This window comes from Scyliorhinus torazame, chromosome 13, assembly GCF_047496885.1.
Source record: "Scyliorhinus torazame isolate Kashiwa2021f chromosome 13, sScyTor2.1, whole genome shotgun sequence".
Classification (NCBI taxonomy): Eukaryota; Metazoa; Chordata; class Chondrichthyes; order Carcharhiniformes; family Scyliorhinidae; genus Scyliorhinus; species Scyliorhinus torazame.
This window is the reverse complement of record NC_092719.1, coordinates 205,969,852-205,984,413: the sequence shown is the minus strand read 5'-3', so window position 1 is coordinate 205,984,413 and position 14,562 is coordinate 205,969,852. Positions and strand designations below refer to the sequence as shown.

At 44.9% G+C, this 14,562-nt stretch overlaps 1 protein-coding gene across 2 annotated transcripts in view; it reads left to right on the top strand.

Moving 5' to 3' along the window:
• Nucleotides 1-562: 562 nt before the first annotated feature.
• usp4 (ubiquitin specific peptidase 4 (proto-oncogene)) overlaps nucleotides 563-14,562 on the top strand; it is a 135,772-nt gene continuing 121,772 nt past the window's right edge. For both annotated transcript variants that reach the window (XM_072472959.1, XM_072472958.1), the window contains exons 1-2: nucleotides 563-736; nucleotides 8,761-8,888. In XM_072472959.1, the coding sequence (XP_072329060.1) occupies nucleotides 648-736; nucleotides 8,761-8,888 (217 nt within the window). In that variant the 5' untranslated portion in view covers nucleotides 563-647. The remainder of the gene's footprint in view (nucleotides 737-8,760; nucleotides 8,889-14,562) is intronic.

The following is a 14,562-nucleotide window of genomic DNA, read 5'->3' as shown; positions in this document are numbered from 1 at the left end:
GGTCAAAAATCCTGGGTGCAAGAAGTCAGCTCCCCGCCACCCTCCCCTGGGCTGGGCAATGACGCCCATGTCCTGTAAATGGGTTTAAAACAAATTCAGGTCCAGCTTAGGGCCGATGCCAGGGATCCAAGACGGCGGGAGGGAAGCATCTAGAAGGTGTGGAGGGTGGGTGGACATTCTGGCTGGACCTTCCTAATCTTTGCTTCCTTAATTCCGAAAAGGCTAATTCGAGCTCAGGAAATTTACAAAATAAATAAATTATTGTTTTTTTAAAACATTTCTTTTTTTAATGTTTTTCTGAGGAAAGCCTCAGAGGCTTTGGGCGACCAGCGACACGTCACAGGAAGCCGACCGTTGCGGGACGACGGGCGTTTTTGGTTGTTGTTGCCCCCTCCCCATCCGTGGCGCGTCGGTGCGCAATGACGTAGAGGCGGAGACCCACGTTGGCCAGCGTCGCGTGCGAGGCTAGGGCGGCGGCTGCGCAGTGGGGAGGGAAGGTCGGTCGGCCGGCCGCGAGGGGGCGGGGCCTGGCGGGAAGGGAGTGCGCGCAGGTGCGCGCTGCTGCCGGCGGCGGCGCGCATGCGCGCGGTGCGGGAGTTGCTCGGTTTACTCGCGCTCCCTGTCGCTCCCCTCTGTCGGTGAGAGAAATGGCGGAAGGCGGCGCCCCCGACCTGGAGAGCCAGAAGAACGAGATCGGGAACTTACTGAAGACGGCGCTGAAGAAAGGAGATTCGTGGTAAGGGAAGGAAGGGAGGTGGGGGTGGGTGGTCGTTGGCAAGTCAGTGGCTCAGGGTGAATGAAGGCCCAGGGTGAGAACCCCGCCTCAGCCCAGCCGGGGCCCCCCTCTCCCACTGGCCGGGGTGAGTGAAATGGGGCCAGGGTGAGCCGGGGAGTGAGGGTCAAATCCCCCCCCCCCCCCTCCTCCCGGGGGAGGAGGGCGGGGGCAGAGCCGGCGGGCAAACGGCCGCTTTGCTATGTCATTGGCCTAGGCCTCGGGATTCCGGTAGTGCAGTGTCCCGGGAAGCTCCGAACCCTCGGCACCAACTCCCCGGGGCCAGCTTCTACTCGGAAAGCACACTAAGTCCCGGAGGAGACCCCTTTACAAGCGATCCTGCCTGGAACACGAAAGTGGGATATCCAGGTCCCTGATCCGATGTGTTTGTGTTGAGACTTGGCTGGTCCACCCGCAACAGGCACACTTGGAATAACATTTTGCAGTAAATAACCCAGCACTTTAGTCGTGAAGTTTATTTCCACACAAAACAGCTGTCCAGCCCCGACAATTGGGTGGCTCCCCAAACATCCCGTTTCTCTCTCGCCCCATTTTAAAGTTCCCTTATTGTTTTTAGACTTTCTTAGCACCTTGAATCTTTGTTATTTAAGAGAAACCCCTTCCTCTGGAGATGTGACGAATCATTTTTAGTTGTTTATTCACAAACTATTCTCCTTTCAGCGGTCAATAATTTAAGAATGTGGCTCTACGGCAGCCAGACTTAAGGAAACTTTAGGGCACTTCAAAATAACTTTATTCTGTTCAGACTAGGGGAGAAGGAAGTCTTCAGCCCCAGTTTTTAAGTCCCAGATGCCTTTCAGAAATTTTAGTTTAAACACATGTCTCTTGCTCAGTCAGTTTTATTGTGAGATTATATTCGCTCAGTTTATCAACGTGCTTGCTTTAAAGTAGTTTGAAAGTGAATTTCTATATATTCTGGACTAGTTCTTGATTGGCAAGGTTTTGTTACTGTTGCAGAAGGTACAAAGAGAGAATAGGTAATTTATCATAGGGAAGGGAAAACTGAAGAAATTTCACTGGGCTGCCCTTGTACGCTTGATAATTGTCACTGTATTCATCGAGGGAAGGAGATGTACACTTGGGAGTGGAGTGTTTTTTCAGTTCTGTCATTCGCTGTCAATGCAACAACTCCCACAGTTTGATGCAGATACAAACCATTGTCCCCCCAAAATACACCTTGAATCGAGATTGGAAGAGCACTACTCACATTGGAACTAGGTGCCAGTTCATGCCAAATTAGAGGCAACCTTTGTGCTGTAGATATGCAATGCTTCAGGAACAAACAAAAGTACAGCACAAGAACAGGCTCTTCAGCCCTCCAAGCCTGCGCTGACCATGCTGCCCGTCTAAACTAAAATCTTCTACACGTCTGGGTTCCGTATCCTCTATTCCCATCCTATTCATGTATTTGTCAAGATGCCCCTTAAATGTCACTGTCGTCCCTGCTTCACCACCTCCTCCGGCAGCGAGTTCCAGGCACCCACTACCCTCTGTGTAAAAAAAAAAAAAACTTGCCTCGTACATCTCCTCTAAACCTTGCCCCTCGCACCTTAAACCTATGCCCCCTAGTAATTGATCCCTCTACCCTGGGAAAAGGGGCTGAAATTATCAAGAGAAACTTAACATCAAACCTTTGCAATGAGTGAACTTCCCAGTGCTGTTTAAGTTATTTTTGCACAGAGGAAAGATAATAAAATATTTTGAATTTGCACCTGTAAGGGAGAATTTTACGAAAGTAATTTGTGCGGTTGACCTGTGTATGCCAACCAACCATGCCTCTGCTGGCTTCTGAGTCAGAAAGTTGTGGATTCAAGCCGCATGTCACAGATGTGAGCACTGAATTTACATTGATACTTGAGTGAGGTACTGTGATAGTGCTGCATTGTCAGAGATACCATCTTTTGAATGAGGCAATAAATTGTCTACACTCTGGTGGATATAAAAAAGCCCATGGCACTATTGCAGAAAGTGGTGAGCTCTCCTGTTCTGGACAACATTCATGCTTAATTCAGCATAATTAAATCAGATTATCTGATCCTTTATTGCTGTTATGGAACTTTGCTATGTTATATGTCTGCATCTCTGGACTCCTGTATATCTGCTTCCCTCAGCTCCCACATTGATGGCAAAACATTTAAGCCATTTAGCAGCCTCATCTTAGACCCCTTGTTTTTGCTGTTTCTTTCAGTGGATTTAAAAGTTCTAGAAATCCTGTTTAATTTTATCCATGTGTTTTGTTGACTCTTGCATCTTCGAATACTTGGGTGCCTGAAGGAATTTGTTGAAGTTAAAATTGCAAGAGCGAAGGATGGGGGGTGGTGAGGGAGGTGGAGAGCGCCCAGGGGATGGGAGAAAGACTGATCGATTTACTGGATGCACTGCTTAAGCCACGAAGACATAATCAGTAGCACTTTCCAATGATATCTTCCATCAAGAAGAACAAGTGTACCGAAATTCACATCACCTCAAAATTGTATCTTGCTTACTTCCTCTCTTGTATTTGTTACAATCACACATACAACCATAACTGCTTGTTGCAAATACATTCAACTGTTTCACTCCATCTCCATGTGCATCGTATCTGCTCCGATGATTCTCTTTTTGTGTAACAGTTTCTGTAGTGCCTTTTTCCGCAAGTTAAACACTTTCCGTCGTCTGTGACCATGTTCAGTTCAAGTTTGTACCTGCACACACTAACCCCTCAAGGTCTTTCTTGATATGCCCAGTACATTAATCTTCTTCACTTTTGTAGTACAATGTTATTACTAAATTCAATTATACTAAATTCAATTACATATTATTATTATTTATTGACACCAGAAACATTTTGTCTTCACTCCTACAGCTTGCAGCACATTTTGAAATTTCCCAACGGAAATATTAGCACTATCTCCACACAGTTTGACACGATGTATGCAAATCATTGGACTAAAGATATGAATGTGAGACTGAACAGAGTTGCGCTATAATTGTTGACTAGTTGCATGGTCCACAGGCACCAGAACTTCAACCAAACTCTTCTAATTAATTTCTGCAGACAAAAGTTAAATTCTGCTCCTCCCAGAAGGCTGTCTTGAGTCAGAGACAGTAGAACATTGTGTCACATCATGCTTTTATGTTTCAGTTTCATTTTACAAATATATGAAGTGAAAGAAGAAACACAGAATTGGTATTCCTTCATGGGTTTTTTTAAGGAAAGTTAAAGAGCCAGCAGTTTGATTCCAGACAAGCATAAGAAAGTTGTTGTGAAAGACCACCTTATTTCTGTGCCAGTAGACTGGGTCAAATACTTTGGGGAACAGAAAAAGAGAAATTCTTATTGAAAGTGTACAATTTCTAAGTGAACATTTCTGCATTTATCGGGTTTCATATGAGTGTTCATGAGCATCCGGAATGTTGGTTTATTTTAATTTTTCCCCTCTTTTTTTTTTGTAAACTTTAGAGTACCAAGTTCTTTATTTTCCAATTAAGGGGCAATTTAGCGTGGCCAATTCACCTACCCTGGACATCTTTGGGTTGTGGGGGTGAGACCCACGCAGACACGGGGAGAATGTGCAGACTCCACAGGGACAGTGACCCAGAGCTGGGATCGAAGCCGGGTCATCAGCGGCATGAGGCAGCAGGTGCTAACCACTGCACCACCGTGCTGCCCCTGCTGGTTTATTTGGTGTAGTTTATTTGCATCAGGAAATTTGGAAGCACTGGTGCTGAATACACTTTAGAAGAGCTTCATTATGAGTACCTGCTAATTGTTGCACAGTACTTTTTAAAATAGATAGAATAATCTTTCTCCCATCCCCTGGGTGCCTGTCTCTCGCGCTCTCTTCTCCTCCAACCCCCACCCCACCCCCAACTGATCCTTTGCTTTTGGTGCTCACATCTTTCAGTTAAATATTTTTAATGAAAAGTTAAATGTACTGATCTAGCATTTAGCTCCTTTAGTAGCATTAGGTTGTGTACATACACTTTGCATAGTATATACGGCACTGAAATAGGCCATTCACTGTTTCTGCTCCACTCACGCCTCCGCCCATCTTTCCGCTTCAGAATCCCCTATTTGTAGCAAGGTGGTTAGCACTGTTGCTTCACACTGCCGGGGTCCCAGGTTCGATTCCCGCTTGGGCCACTGTCTGTGCGGACTCTGCACGTACTCCCTGTGTCTGCGTGGGACCCGAAAGACATGCTTGTTAGGTGAATTGGACGTTCTGAATTCTCCCTCAGTGAACCTGAACGGGCATCGGAGTGTGTCGACTAGGGGATTTTATAATATAATAAAAATCTTTATTGTCACAAGTAGGCTTACATCAACACTGCAATGAAGTTACTGTGAAAAGCCCCCAGTTGCCACATTCCGGCACCTGTTCGGGTACACAGAGGGAGAATTCAGAATACCCCAATTACCTAATAGCACATCTTGCAGGACTTGTGGGAGGATTCCCGAGCACCCGGAGGAAACCCACGCAGACACGGGGAGAACGTGCAGACTCGACACAGACAATGGCCCGAGCCGGGAGTCGAACCTGGGACCCTGACGCTGTGAAGCCACAGTGCTACCGTGCTGCCCAACTTCATTGCAGTGTCAATGTAAGCCTACGGTTGACAATAATAAAGATTATTATTATTAATTTCCCCATCATATGCTTTTTCTAGCTTCCCCTTAAAAGTTACTTTGAATTATTTATTTTGTATTGATGGCCTCTATCATATGCTTTTTGCCACAAGTGGAAACATTCTCTCTGTATCCATTCTACCATAGCTCTCAAAACCTCTAATACCCGGTCACCCTTCAGGTTTTTTTTTCCAGGAGAAAAGAGACCCAACCTGTTTATCCTTACCTGACATATTCATGCATTTCTATCATCCTTGTAAATCTAAAACATTTACCTAATTCACAACAAGAAAGGCTGCAGAAGCATTTGAAAAGACCTAATTTGCAATTGGTATAAGTGATCAGTGCAGGGAGATGTAAATAAATACTGCTGGTGCATGCGTTATCCACAGAAAATGCTTCAAATACACTAACAGGCCAGGCAGAATATAATGAAATAATGGCTGAAATTCTGGACCAATAAATCTTGGTCTCCCGATTGAGCTATTTCAGCCTCAGTTTGAACCTGTGCATTCATGTTTTGTCCTTTTTGGGGAAGTTTTATCTCTGCAAGTTGTAAAATTCTGCATAAGCACTTCATTTTTTAGGAAAAAGAACCCAAGCATTAAAGTAGTGAAGAATTGTTAAGTTAATTACACAGTTTGCTATTTGAGAGATTTTTAAGTTTGGCTTGTGGAGGCTTATGAAAAGTAAAGATAAGATTTGTTAATGTAATAAATGAATGTTATTGATAGTGACCTTGGAGTCCGCAATGCTGGCAGACAAAAATTGATCAGAGTCTGATGTCTGGGTTTATAGCTGCAAGCTCAAAGGGAAAATGATGCTTTGGAAGCTTAGAAAAATCAATCCTGGGGAATGCTAGCAAAATGATCTGGTCTTCAACCTGTAACAGTGAGCTGTAATTACAAAAAGCTCACAGATGAGATACTTTGTTTAGATAAGCTAAAATATTTATAAGCTGTCTTTCATTTCCTTGGAGTGTTCCAAAATGCTTCATGACCGATTAATTACTTTTATGAATTACTACTGTAAAACTAATGCAGCCGTCAATTTTGCATGCAACAATGTTACGCGAACAATGAATTACATGGAGTTTACATCATAGAAACAGCCACTGTTAATGCTCCTCTCTCTTCACACCCCTGCCTTCATCCAACCCCGTCAACATATTTTTTGAATTTTTACTTCCTCGTAATTGTCCAACTTCCTTTAACTGGATTTACATAATTCATCTCAACTGCTCCCTTTGGTAGAGTTCCACATTCAAACCATTCTTTGCATACATAAGCTTCTGAATCCCTTATTGGATTTATTGGTGACTGTTATATTTATGAATTTTAATTTTGAACTCCACAAGTGGGAGCAACTCTACACCTCTTTCAAACTCCTTTATAAACCGAATGACCTCTATCAGATCATCCCTGAGTCTTCTCTTTTCCAACGATGTACTGATATCCTGGAGTGGAGTTTCTACTCATGGCCTTTTTACTTGGAGGTGAGATTATCCTGAAGGTGACCACTGACCAGAAACTGAACTGAACCCGTCATATAAATACTTTGGTCACAAAAGCAGAGCAGAGGCTGGGAATTCTGCAGCAAGTAACCCACCTCCTGACTCTCGAAAGCAGTGATCAGGCAATTTAGGCAAGTGAGTGGGTGGTGTGAATTGCCCTCCTACATCTTACTGGTCTGCAAGATTGAAATCAGGCTTGTTCACCAATTGACCCCATGAATAAGATTAAATACATTGAATACACGGCAAATATTTCATAACTTTTGAAAATGCTTAATCATTTGCATATTAATAGAACTGTCATCAACCAGAAATGATAAAATCAAAATAAATATTTACGCTTTGGACTCAAAGGGAGTGCACGGCTCTCACAGTCAATGTTGTGTGCAACCACCATGTACCTCACTTTTCTATCCCTTGCTTTACGTGTGGATCACTTCAGTTATATTGGTAGGGGAAAAAAACTACATGTCAGAAATCAGTGGAATGCGGCAACCCTGCACATGGTCAACGGTCAACAAAATGCTTTGTGGGGCACACTCAAAACCCACATGGGGCCCCTGGGCCACAGGTTGCACACCACTGCTTCAAAGCTTGTCCACCATCTACAAGGTACAAGTCATGAGTGTAATGGAATACCCTTAATTTGCCTGGGTGAGTGCAGCTCCAACAGCACAAAACCTGTAGCATCGTCCGGACAAATCAGTCTACCTGGTTGGCACCCATCCACCACCTTAAATGTTCACCCCTTCCACCACCTTAAATGTTCACCCCTTCCACCACAAATGCACAGTGACAGCAGTGTGTACCATACGGCACCTCACCAAGGCTCTTCCACACCTGTGATCTGCATCACCTGAAGGGCAAAAGCAGCAAACACGTAGGAACATGACCATCTACCAAGTCCCCCCCTCCAAGTCACATACCATCCTCATTTGGCAAAGAAAGAGTAAGTTATACCTTGTATCTTCCTAACTTACTGGTAATGTTACTGGATTATAATTCTGGAGGCCTACACTAATGCTGCAGAGACATTAGTTCAAACCCCACCATAACATTAATTCCATTAATACAAAATCTGGAATTAAAAAAAAAAAAACTAGTCTCATTGATAATCATGAAACTACAGGATTGTCCTAAAAACCCATCTGAGGTCCTTGAGGGAGGAAGTCTTCTGTCCTTCTCCAGTCTGGTCTACATGTACCTCGAGGCCCACAGCAGATGTAGTTGACTCTTAACTACCCTCTGAAATGGCCTGGTAACTACCCTCTGAAATGGCCTGGTAACTACCCTCTGAAATGGCCTGGTAACTATCCTCTGAAATGGCCTGGTAACTACCCTCTGAAATGGCCTGGTAACTACCCTCTGAAATGGCCTGGTAACTACCCTCTGAAATGGCCTGGTAACTACCCTCTGAAATGGCCTGGTAACTATCCTCTGAAATGGCCTGGTCACCACCCTCTGAAATGGCCTGGTCACCACCCTCTGAAATAGCCTGGTCACCACCCGCTGAAATGGCCCGGTATTCACCCTCTGAAATGGTCTTGGTAAGCCACTGGGTTTCAAAGGCAATTGGGGATGAGCAGTAAATGCTGGGTTTGCTAGAGGCGCTCACATCCCAAGAACAGATTTTTAAAAACCTTGTTCTCTTGGTGGCTCACTGTGGAGATGGATGATATCAGAGCTGTACTTTCTGGCACAGCTGGAAGCACATTGACAGAGGTTTGGGAATAGGCCACCTGTCAGCCCTGAAGATTGCTGGAGGTATGTGGTTAGTCAAATGAATAAGAAGAAAATAGAGATTTAATACCCTCAAAATAACTTGTTGAATGTTCTGATTTCTAGGTTCCTAATAGACAGTAGGTGGTTTAAACAATGGAAGAAATATGTAGGGTTTGACAGCTGGGACACGTACAACGTGGGAGAACGAGGAATGTTTCCAGGCCCAATTGATAATTCTGGGCTCTTTACAGGTATTGAAAAGCTTTGATTTACTCAAACATTGTCTAACCTCGTTTTATATGCTCATGTTAGATTTTTCTAGTTGTTGAAAATTTCACAGAAGTTAGATTAATCTTTTGATTAAATGTGGATTCATTTTGTGGAGGAATTTATTTAATTGAACACAAGTCACCGTTGCATGTTTCAATTAATGCGTGATTTCTGGGCAGTCATTTCAGGGAAAAAACAAAAATCTGTTGAATTCTTGTAATCCAGTCGGATATTTCTTGCCTGTAAAAGCTGGAGAAGAGCAACTGGATTTAATATCTGAATATATCATGCATTGTATGTGCTGCCTGACTTTTAAAATCTAATAAATCAAAGTTTGCAGCACAGGGAAGCCATATCTAGCCCATTAAGTAATGTATGCTCACATGGTAGTTCTGCCTGTAGCATAAACAATTAAGTTGGAAGGAACAGAGTTGTACATTCAAGTTTACAGATGGGCACTAAGTTTGGGACAGAGTCAGTTGTGTAGGTGGGAGCAGCAAATTAAAAAGGACCCAGCAGATTAAATGAGTGGGCAAAAATTGTGGAAGAAGGGAGATCGAAGTAGGGAAGCATGACATTGTTTACTTTCGATTTAGCAAGATCAGTCGGAATAGTTTTTTAATACTAAGAGACTAGGAACTGTGGAGGAGGAATAGATTCAGATGGCCAGATACAAAAATTATTAAAAGCTAGTATATGCATAGAAAAAGTAATCAGAAAGCTGAATGAAATGTTGGCCGTTATCTCAATGGGACTGTAAATCATAAGGGAGGATGTGATACTTTACTTGTACTGAGATTTGATAATGGCCCATCTAGAACATAGAACATTACAGCGCAGTACAGGCCCTTCGGCCCTCGATGTTGCGCCGACCTGTGAAACCACTCTAAAGCCCATCTCCACTATTCCCTTATCGTCCATATGTCTATCCAATGACCATTTGAATGCTCTTAGTGTTGGCGAGTCGACTACTGTTGCAGGCAGTGCATTCCACGCCCTTACTACTCTCTGAGTAAAGAACCTACCTCTGACATCTGTCCTATATCTATCTCCCCTCAATTTAAAGCTATGTCCCCTCGTGCTAGACATCACCATCCGAGGGAAAAGGCTCTCACTGTCCACCCTATCCAATCCTCTGATCATCTTGTATGCCTCAATTAAGTCACCTCTTAACCTTCTCTCTAACGAAAACAGCCTCAAGTCCCTCAGCCTTTCCTCATAAGATCTTCCCTCCATACCAGGCAACATTCTGGTAAATCTCCTATGCATCCTTTCCAATGGTTCCACATTCTTCCTATAATGCGGCGGCCAGAATTGCACGCAATATTCCAAATGCGGCCGCACCAGAGTTTTGTACAGCTGCAACATGACCTCATGGCTCCGAAACCCAATCCCTCTACCAATAAAAGCTAACACACCGTACGCCTTCTTAACAACCCTCTCAACCTGGGTGGCAACTTTCAGGGATCTATGTACATGGACACTGAGACCTCTCTGCTCATCCACATTGCCAAGAATCTTACCATTAGCCCAGTACGCTGTCTTCCTGTTATTCCTTCCAAAATGAATCGCCTCACACTTTTCTGCATTAAACTCCATTTGCCACCTCTCAGCCCAGCGCTGCAGCTTATCTATGTCCCTCTGTAACTTGTAACATCCTTCCGCCCTGTCCACAACTCCACCGACTTTAGTGTCATCTGCAAATTTACTCACCCATCCTTCTACGCCCTCCTCCAGGTCATTTATAGAAATGACAAACAGCAGTTGCCCCAAAATAGATCCTTGTGGTACACCACTAGTAACTGGACTCCAGTCTGAACATTTCCCATCAACCACCACCCTTTGTCTTCTTCCAGCTAGCCAATTTCTGATCCAAACTGCTAAATCACCCTGAATCCCATGCCTCCGTATTTTCTGCAGTAGACTACAGTGGGGAACCTTATCAAACGCTTTACTGAAATCCATGTACACCACATCAACTGCTTTACCCTCATCCACCTGTTTGGTCACCATCTGAAAGAACTCAGTAAGGTTTGTGAGGCATGACCTACCCTTCACAAAACCGTGTTGACTATCTCTAATCAAATTATTCCTTTCCAGATGATTATACATCCTATCTCTTATAAACCTTTCCAAGACCTTGCCCACAACAGAAGTAAGGCTCACTGGTCTATAGTTACCGGGGTTGTCTCTACTTCCCTTCTTGAACAAGGGGACAACATTTGCTATCCTCCAGTCTTCTGGTGCTATTCCTGTAGACAAAGATGACTTAAAGATCAAAGCCAAAGGCTCAGTAATCTCCTCCCTAGCTTCCCAGAGAATCCTAGGATAAATCCCATCTGGCCCAGGGGACTTATCTATTTTCACACTTTCCAGAATTGCTAACACCTCCTCCTTATGAACCTCAAGCCCTTCTAGTCTAGTAGCCTGAATCTCCGTATTCTCCTCGACAACATTGTCTTTTTCCTATGTGAATACGGACGAAAAATATTCATTTAGCACCTCTCCTATCTCCTCGGACTCCACACACAACTTCCCACTACTGTCCTTGACTGGCCCTACTCTTACCCTAGTCATTCTTTTATTCCTGACATATCTATAGAAAGCTTTAGAGTTATCCTTGATCCTACCTGCCAAAGACTTCTCATGTCCCCTCCTGGCTCTTCTTAGCTCTCTCTTTAGGTCCTTCCTAGCTAACTTGTAACTCTCGAGCACCCTAATTGAACCTTCAGGTCTCATCTTTACATAAGCCTCCTTGTTCCTCTTGACAAGTGTTTCGACTGCTTTAGTAAACCACGGTTCCGTTGCTCGACCACTTCCTGCCTGCCTGACAGGTACATACTTATCAAGGACAAGTAGTAGCTGTTCCTTGAACAAGCTCCACATTTCCATTGTGCCCATCCCCTGCAGTTTTCCTCTCCATCCGATGCATCCTAAGTCTTGCCTCATCGCATCATAATTGCCTTTCCCCCAGATATAACTCTTGCCCTGCGGTATATACCTATCCCTTTCCATCACTAAAGTAAACGTAATCGAATTGTGGTCACTATCACCAAAGTGCTCACCTACCTCCAAATCTAACACCTGTCCTGGTTCATTACCCAGTACCAAATCCAATATGGCCTCGCCTCTCGTTGGCCTATTTATATATGTGTCCGGAAACCCTCCTGCACACATTGGACAAAAACAGACCCATCTAAAGTACTCGAACTATAGCGTTTCCAGTCAATATTTGGAAAGTTAAAGTCCCCCATAACAACTACCCTGTTGCTTTCGCTCCTACCCAGAATCATCTTTGCAATCCTTTCCTCTACGTCTCTAGAACTTTTCGGAGGCCTATAGAAAACCCCTAACAGGGTGACCCCTCCTTTCCTGTTTCTAACCTCAGCCCATACTACCTCAGTAGACGGGTCCTCATCAAACGTCCTTTCTGCCACCGTAATACTGTTCTTGACTAACAATGCCACCCCTCCCCCTCTTTTACCACCTTCCCTGAGCTTACTGAAATATCTAAACCCCGGCACCTGAACAACCATTCCTGTCCCTGCTCTATCCATGTCTCCGAAATGGCCACAACATCAAAGTCCCAGGTACCAACCCATAAGTTCACCCACCTTATTCCGGATGCTCCTGGCATTGGAGGAGACACACTTTAAACCACCTTCCTGCCTGCCGGTACACTCCTGCAACTTTGAAACCTTACTCATGACCTCACGACTCTCAACCTCCTGTATACTGGAGCTACAATTCAGGTTCCCAAGCCCCTGCTGAACTAGTTTAAACCCTCCCGAAGAGCAATAGCAAATTTCCCCCCTACGATATTGGTACCCCTCTGGTCCAGGTGTAGACCATCCCGTTAGTAGAGGTCCCACCGACCCCAGAATGAGCCGCAATTATCCAGAAATCTGAAACTCCCTCCTGCACCATCCCTGTAGCCACGTGTTCTACTCCTCTCTCTCCCTATTCCTCGTCTCGTTAGCACGTGGCACGGGTAACAACACAGAGATAATAACTGTTTGCCCTAGATCTAAGTTTCCACCCTAGCTCCCTGAATTCCTGCCTTACATCCCTATCCCTTTTCCTACCTATGTCGTTGGTACCTATGTGGACCACGACTTGTGGCTGCTCCCCCTCCCCCTTAAGAATCCCGAAAACACGATCCGAGACATCACGCACCCTGGCACCTGGGAGGCAACACACCAACCGTGAATCTCTCTCGTTCCCACAGAATCTCATATCTATCCCCCTAACTATGGGGTCTCCAATGACTAATGCTCTACTCCTCTCCCCCCTTCCGTTCTGAGCAACAGGGACAGACTCTGTGCCAGAGACCTGTACCCCATGGCGTACCCCTGGTAAGTCTCCCCCCCCCCCCCCCCCCCCCTCCCCCAACAGTATCCAAAGCGATATACTTGTTATTAAGGGGAACAACCACAGGGGATCCCTGTACTGACTGCTTCCTCCCAGGCCCCTCACCGTCACCCATCTATCTTTATTCTTCAGAGTAACTACATCCCTGAAGCTTCTATCTATGACCACCGCTGCCTCCCGACTGATCCGAAGTTCATCCAGCTCCAGTTCCCTAACGCGGTTTCTGAGGAGCTGGAGATGGGTGCACTTCCCACAGATGAAATCAGCAGGGACACTGACGGCGTCCCTCACCTCAAACATTCTGCAGGAGGAACATTGCACTAGCTTCCCTGCCATCCCCTCTAGATAAAAAATGGAAAAGAAGAAAGAGCTTACCTGTTATTCACTCCCCTTCTCAGCAAGCACTCACTCAGCAACCTCTGCGCCCCGCACGATACACCTGAGGGAAAATAAAACAAAATCTACTTACCAGTCAATCCCTTACCTGCAGGCTGTGATGTCACGGTTCAACTTCTTTCTACTTCTACCTGCCCTCGAGCCTTCCTCTTGATCTTTACAGCGGTTATGATTTTTTTGGTTAGAGGAGGGGTTAGGGACAGAAATACTGAAGAAGTGTTTTGGGTTTAAGTGTCACTTGACAACAGCCCCATCACAAACCAACTTCAAGTTAGGGTGAGCACAACGGAGGTATGCAAATTTCCCCATAAACAGCCAATCAGCATCTCCGCTCCACTGCCCTCTGCTGGAGTACTGCGTTCAATTATAGGGTCCTCAGGCAAGATAATGTCAGAATTGGAGGGAATATGGAGCTGAGTGACCACGATGATCCCAGGGCTTAAAGGATTAAATTATGAGGAAAGGCCGCATACATATATTTACATAAGAACTAGGAACAGGAGTAGTCTATCTGGCCCCTCGATCCTGCTCCGCCATTTAATGAGATCATGGCTGATCTTTGTGGACTCAGCTCCACTCTCCGGCCCGTACACCATATCCCCGAATCCCTTTATTCTTTGGAAAGGCATCTATCTTTTTCTTAAAAACGTTTAAAGAAGGAGCCTCAACTGCTTCACTGGGCAAAGAATTCCAGAGATTCACAACCCTTTGGGTGAAGAAGTTCCTCCTACACTCAGTCCTTAATCTACCTCCCCTTATTTTGAGGCTATGCCCCCTCGTTCTGCTTTCCCCGACCAGTGGAAACAACCTGCCCGCATCTATCCTATCTATTCCCTTCATAATTTTATATGTCTCAATAAGATCTCCCCGCATCCTTATAAACTCCAA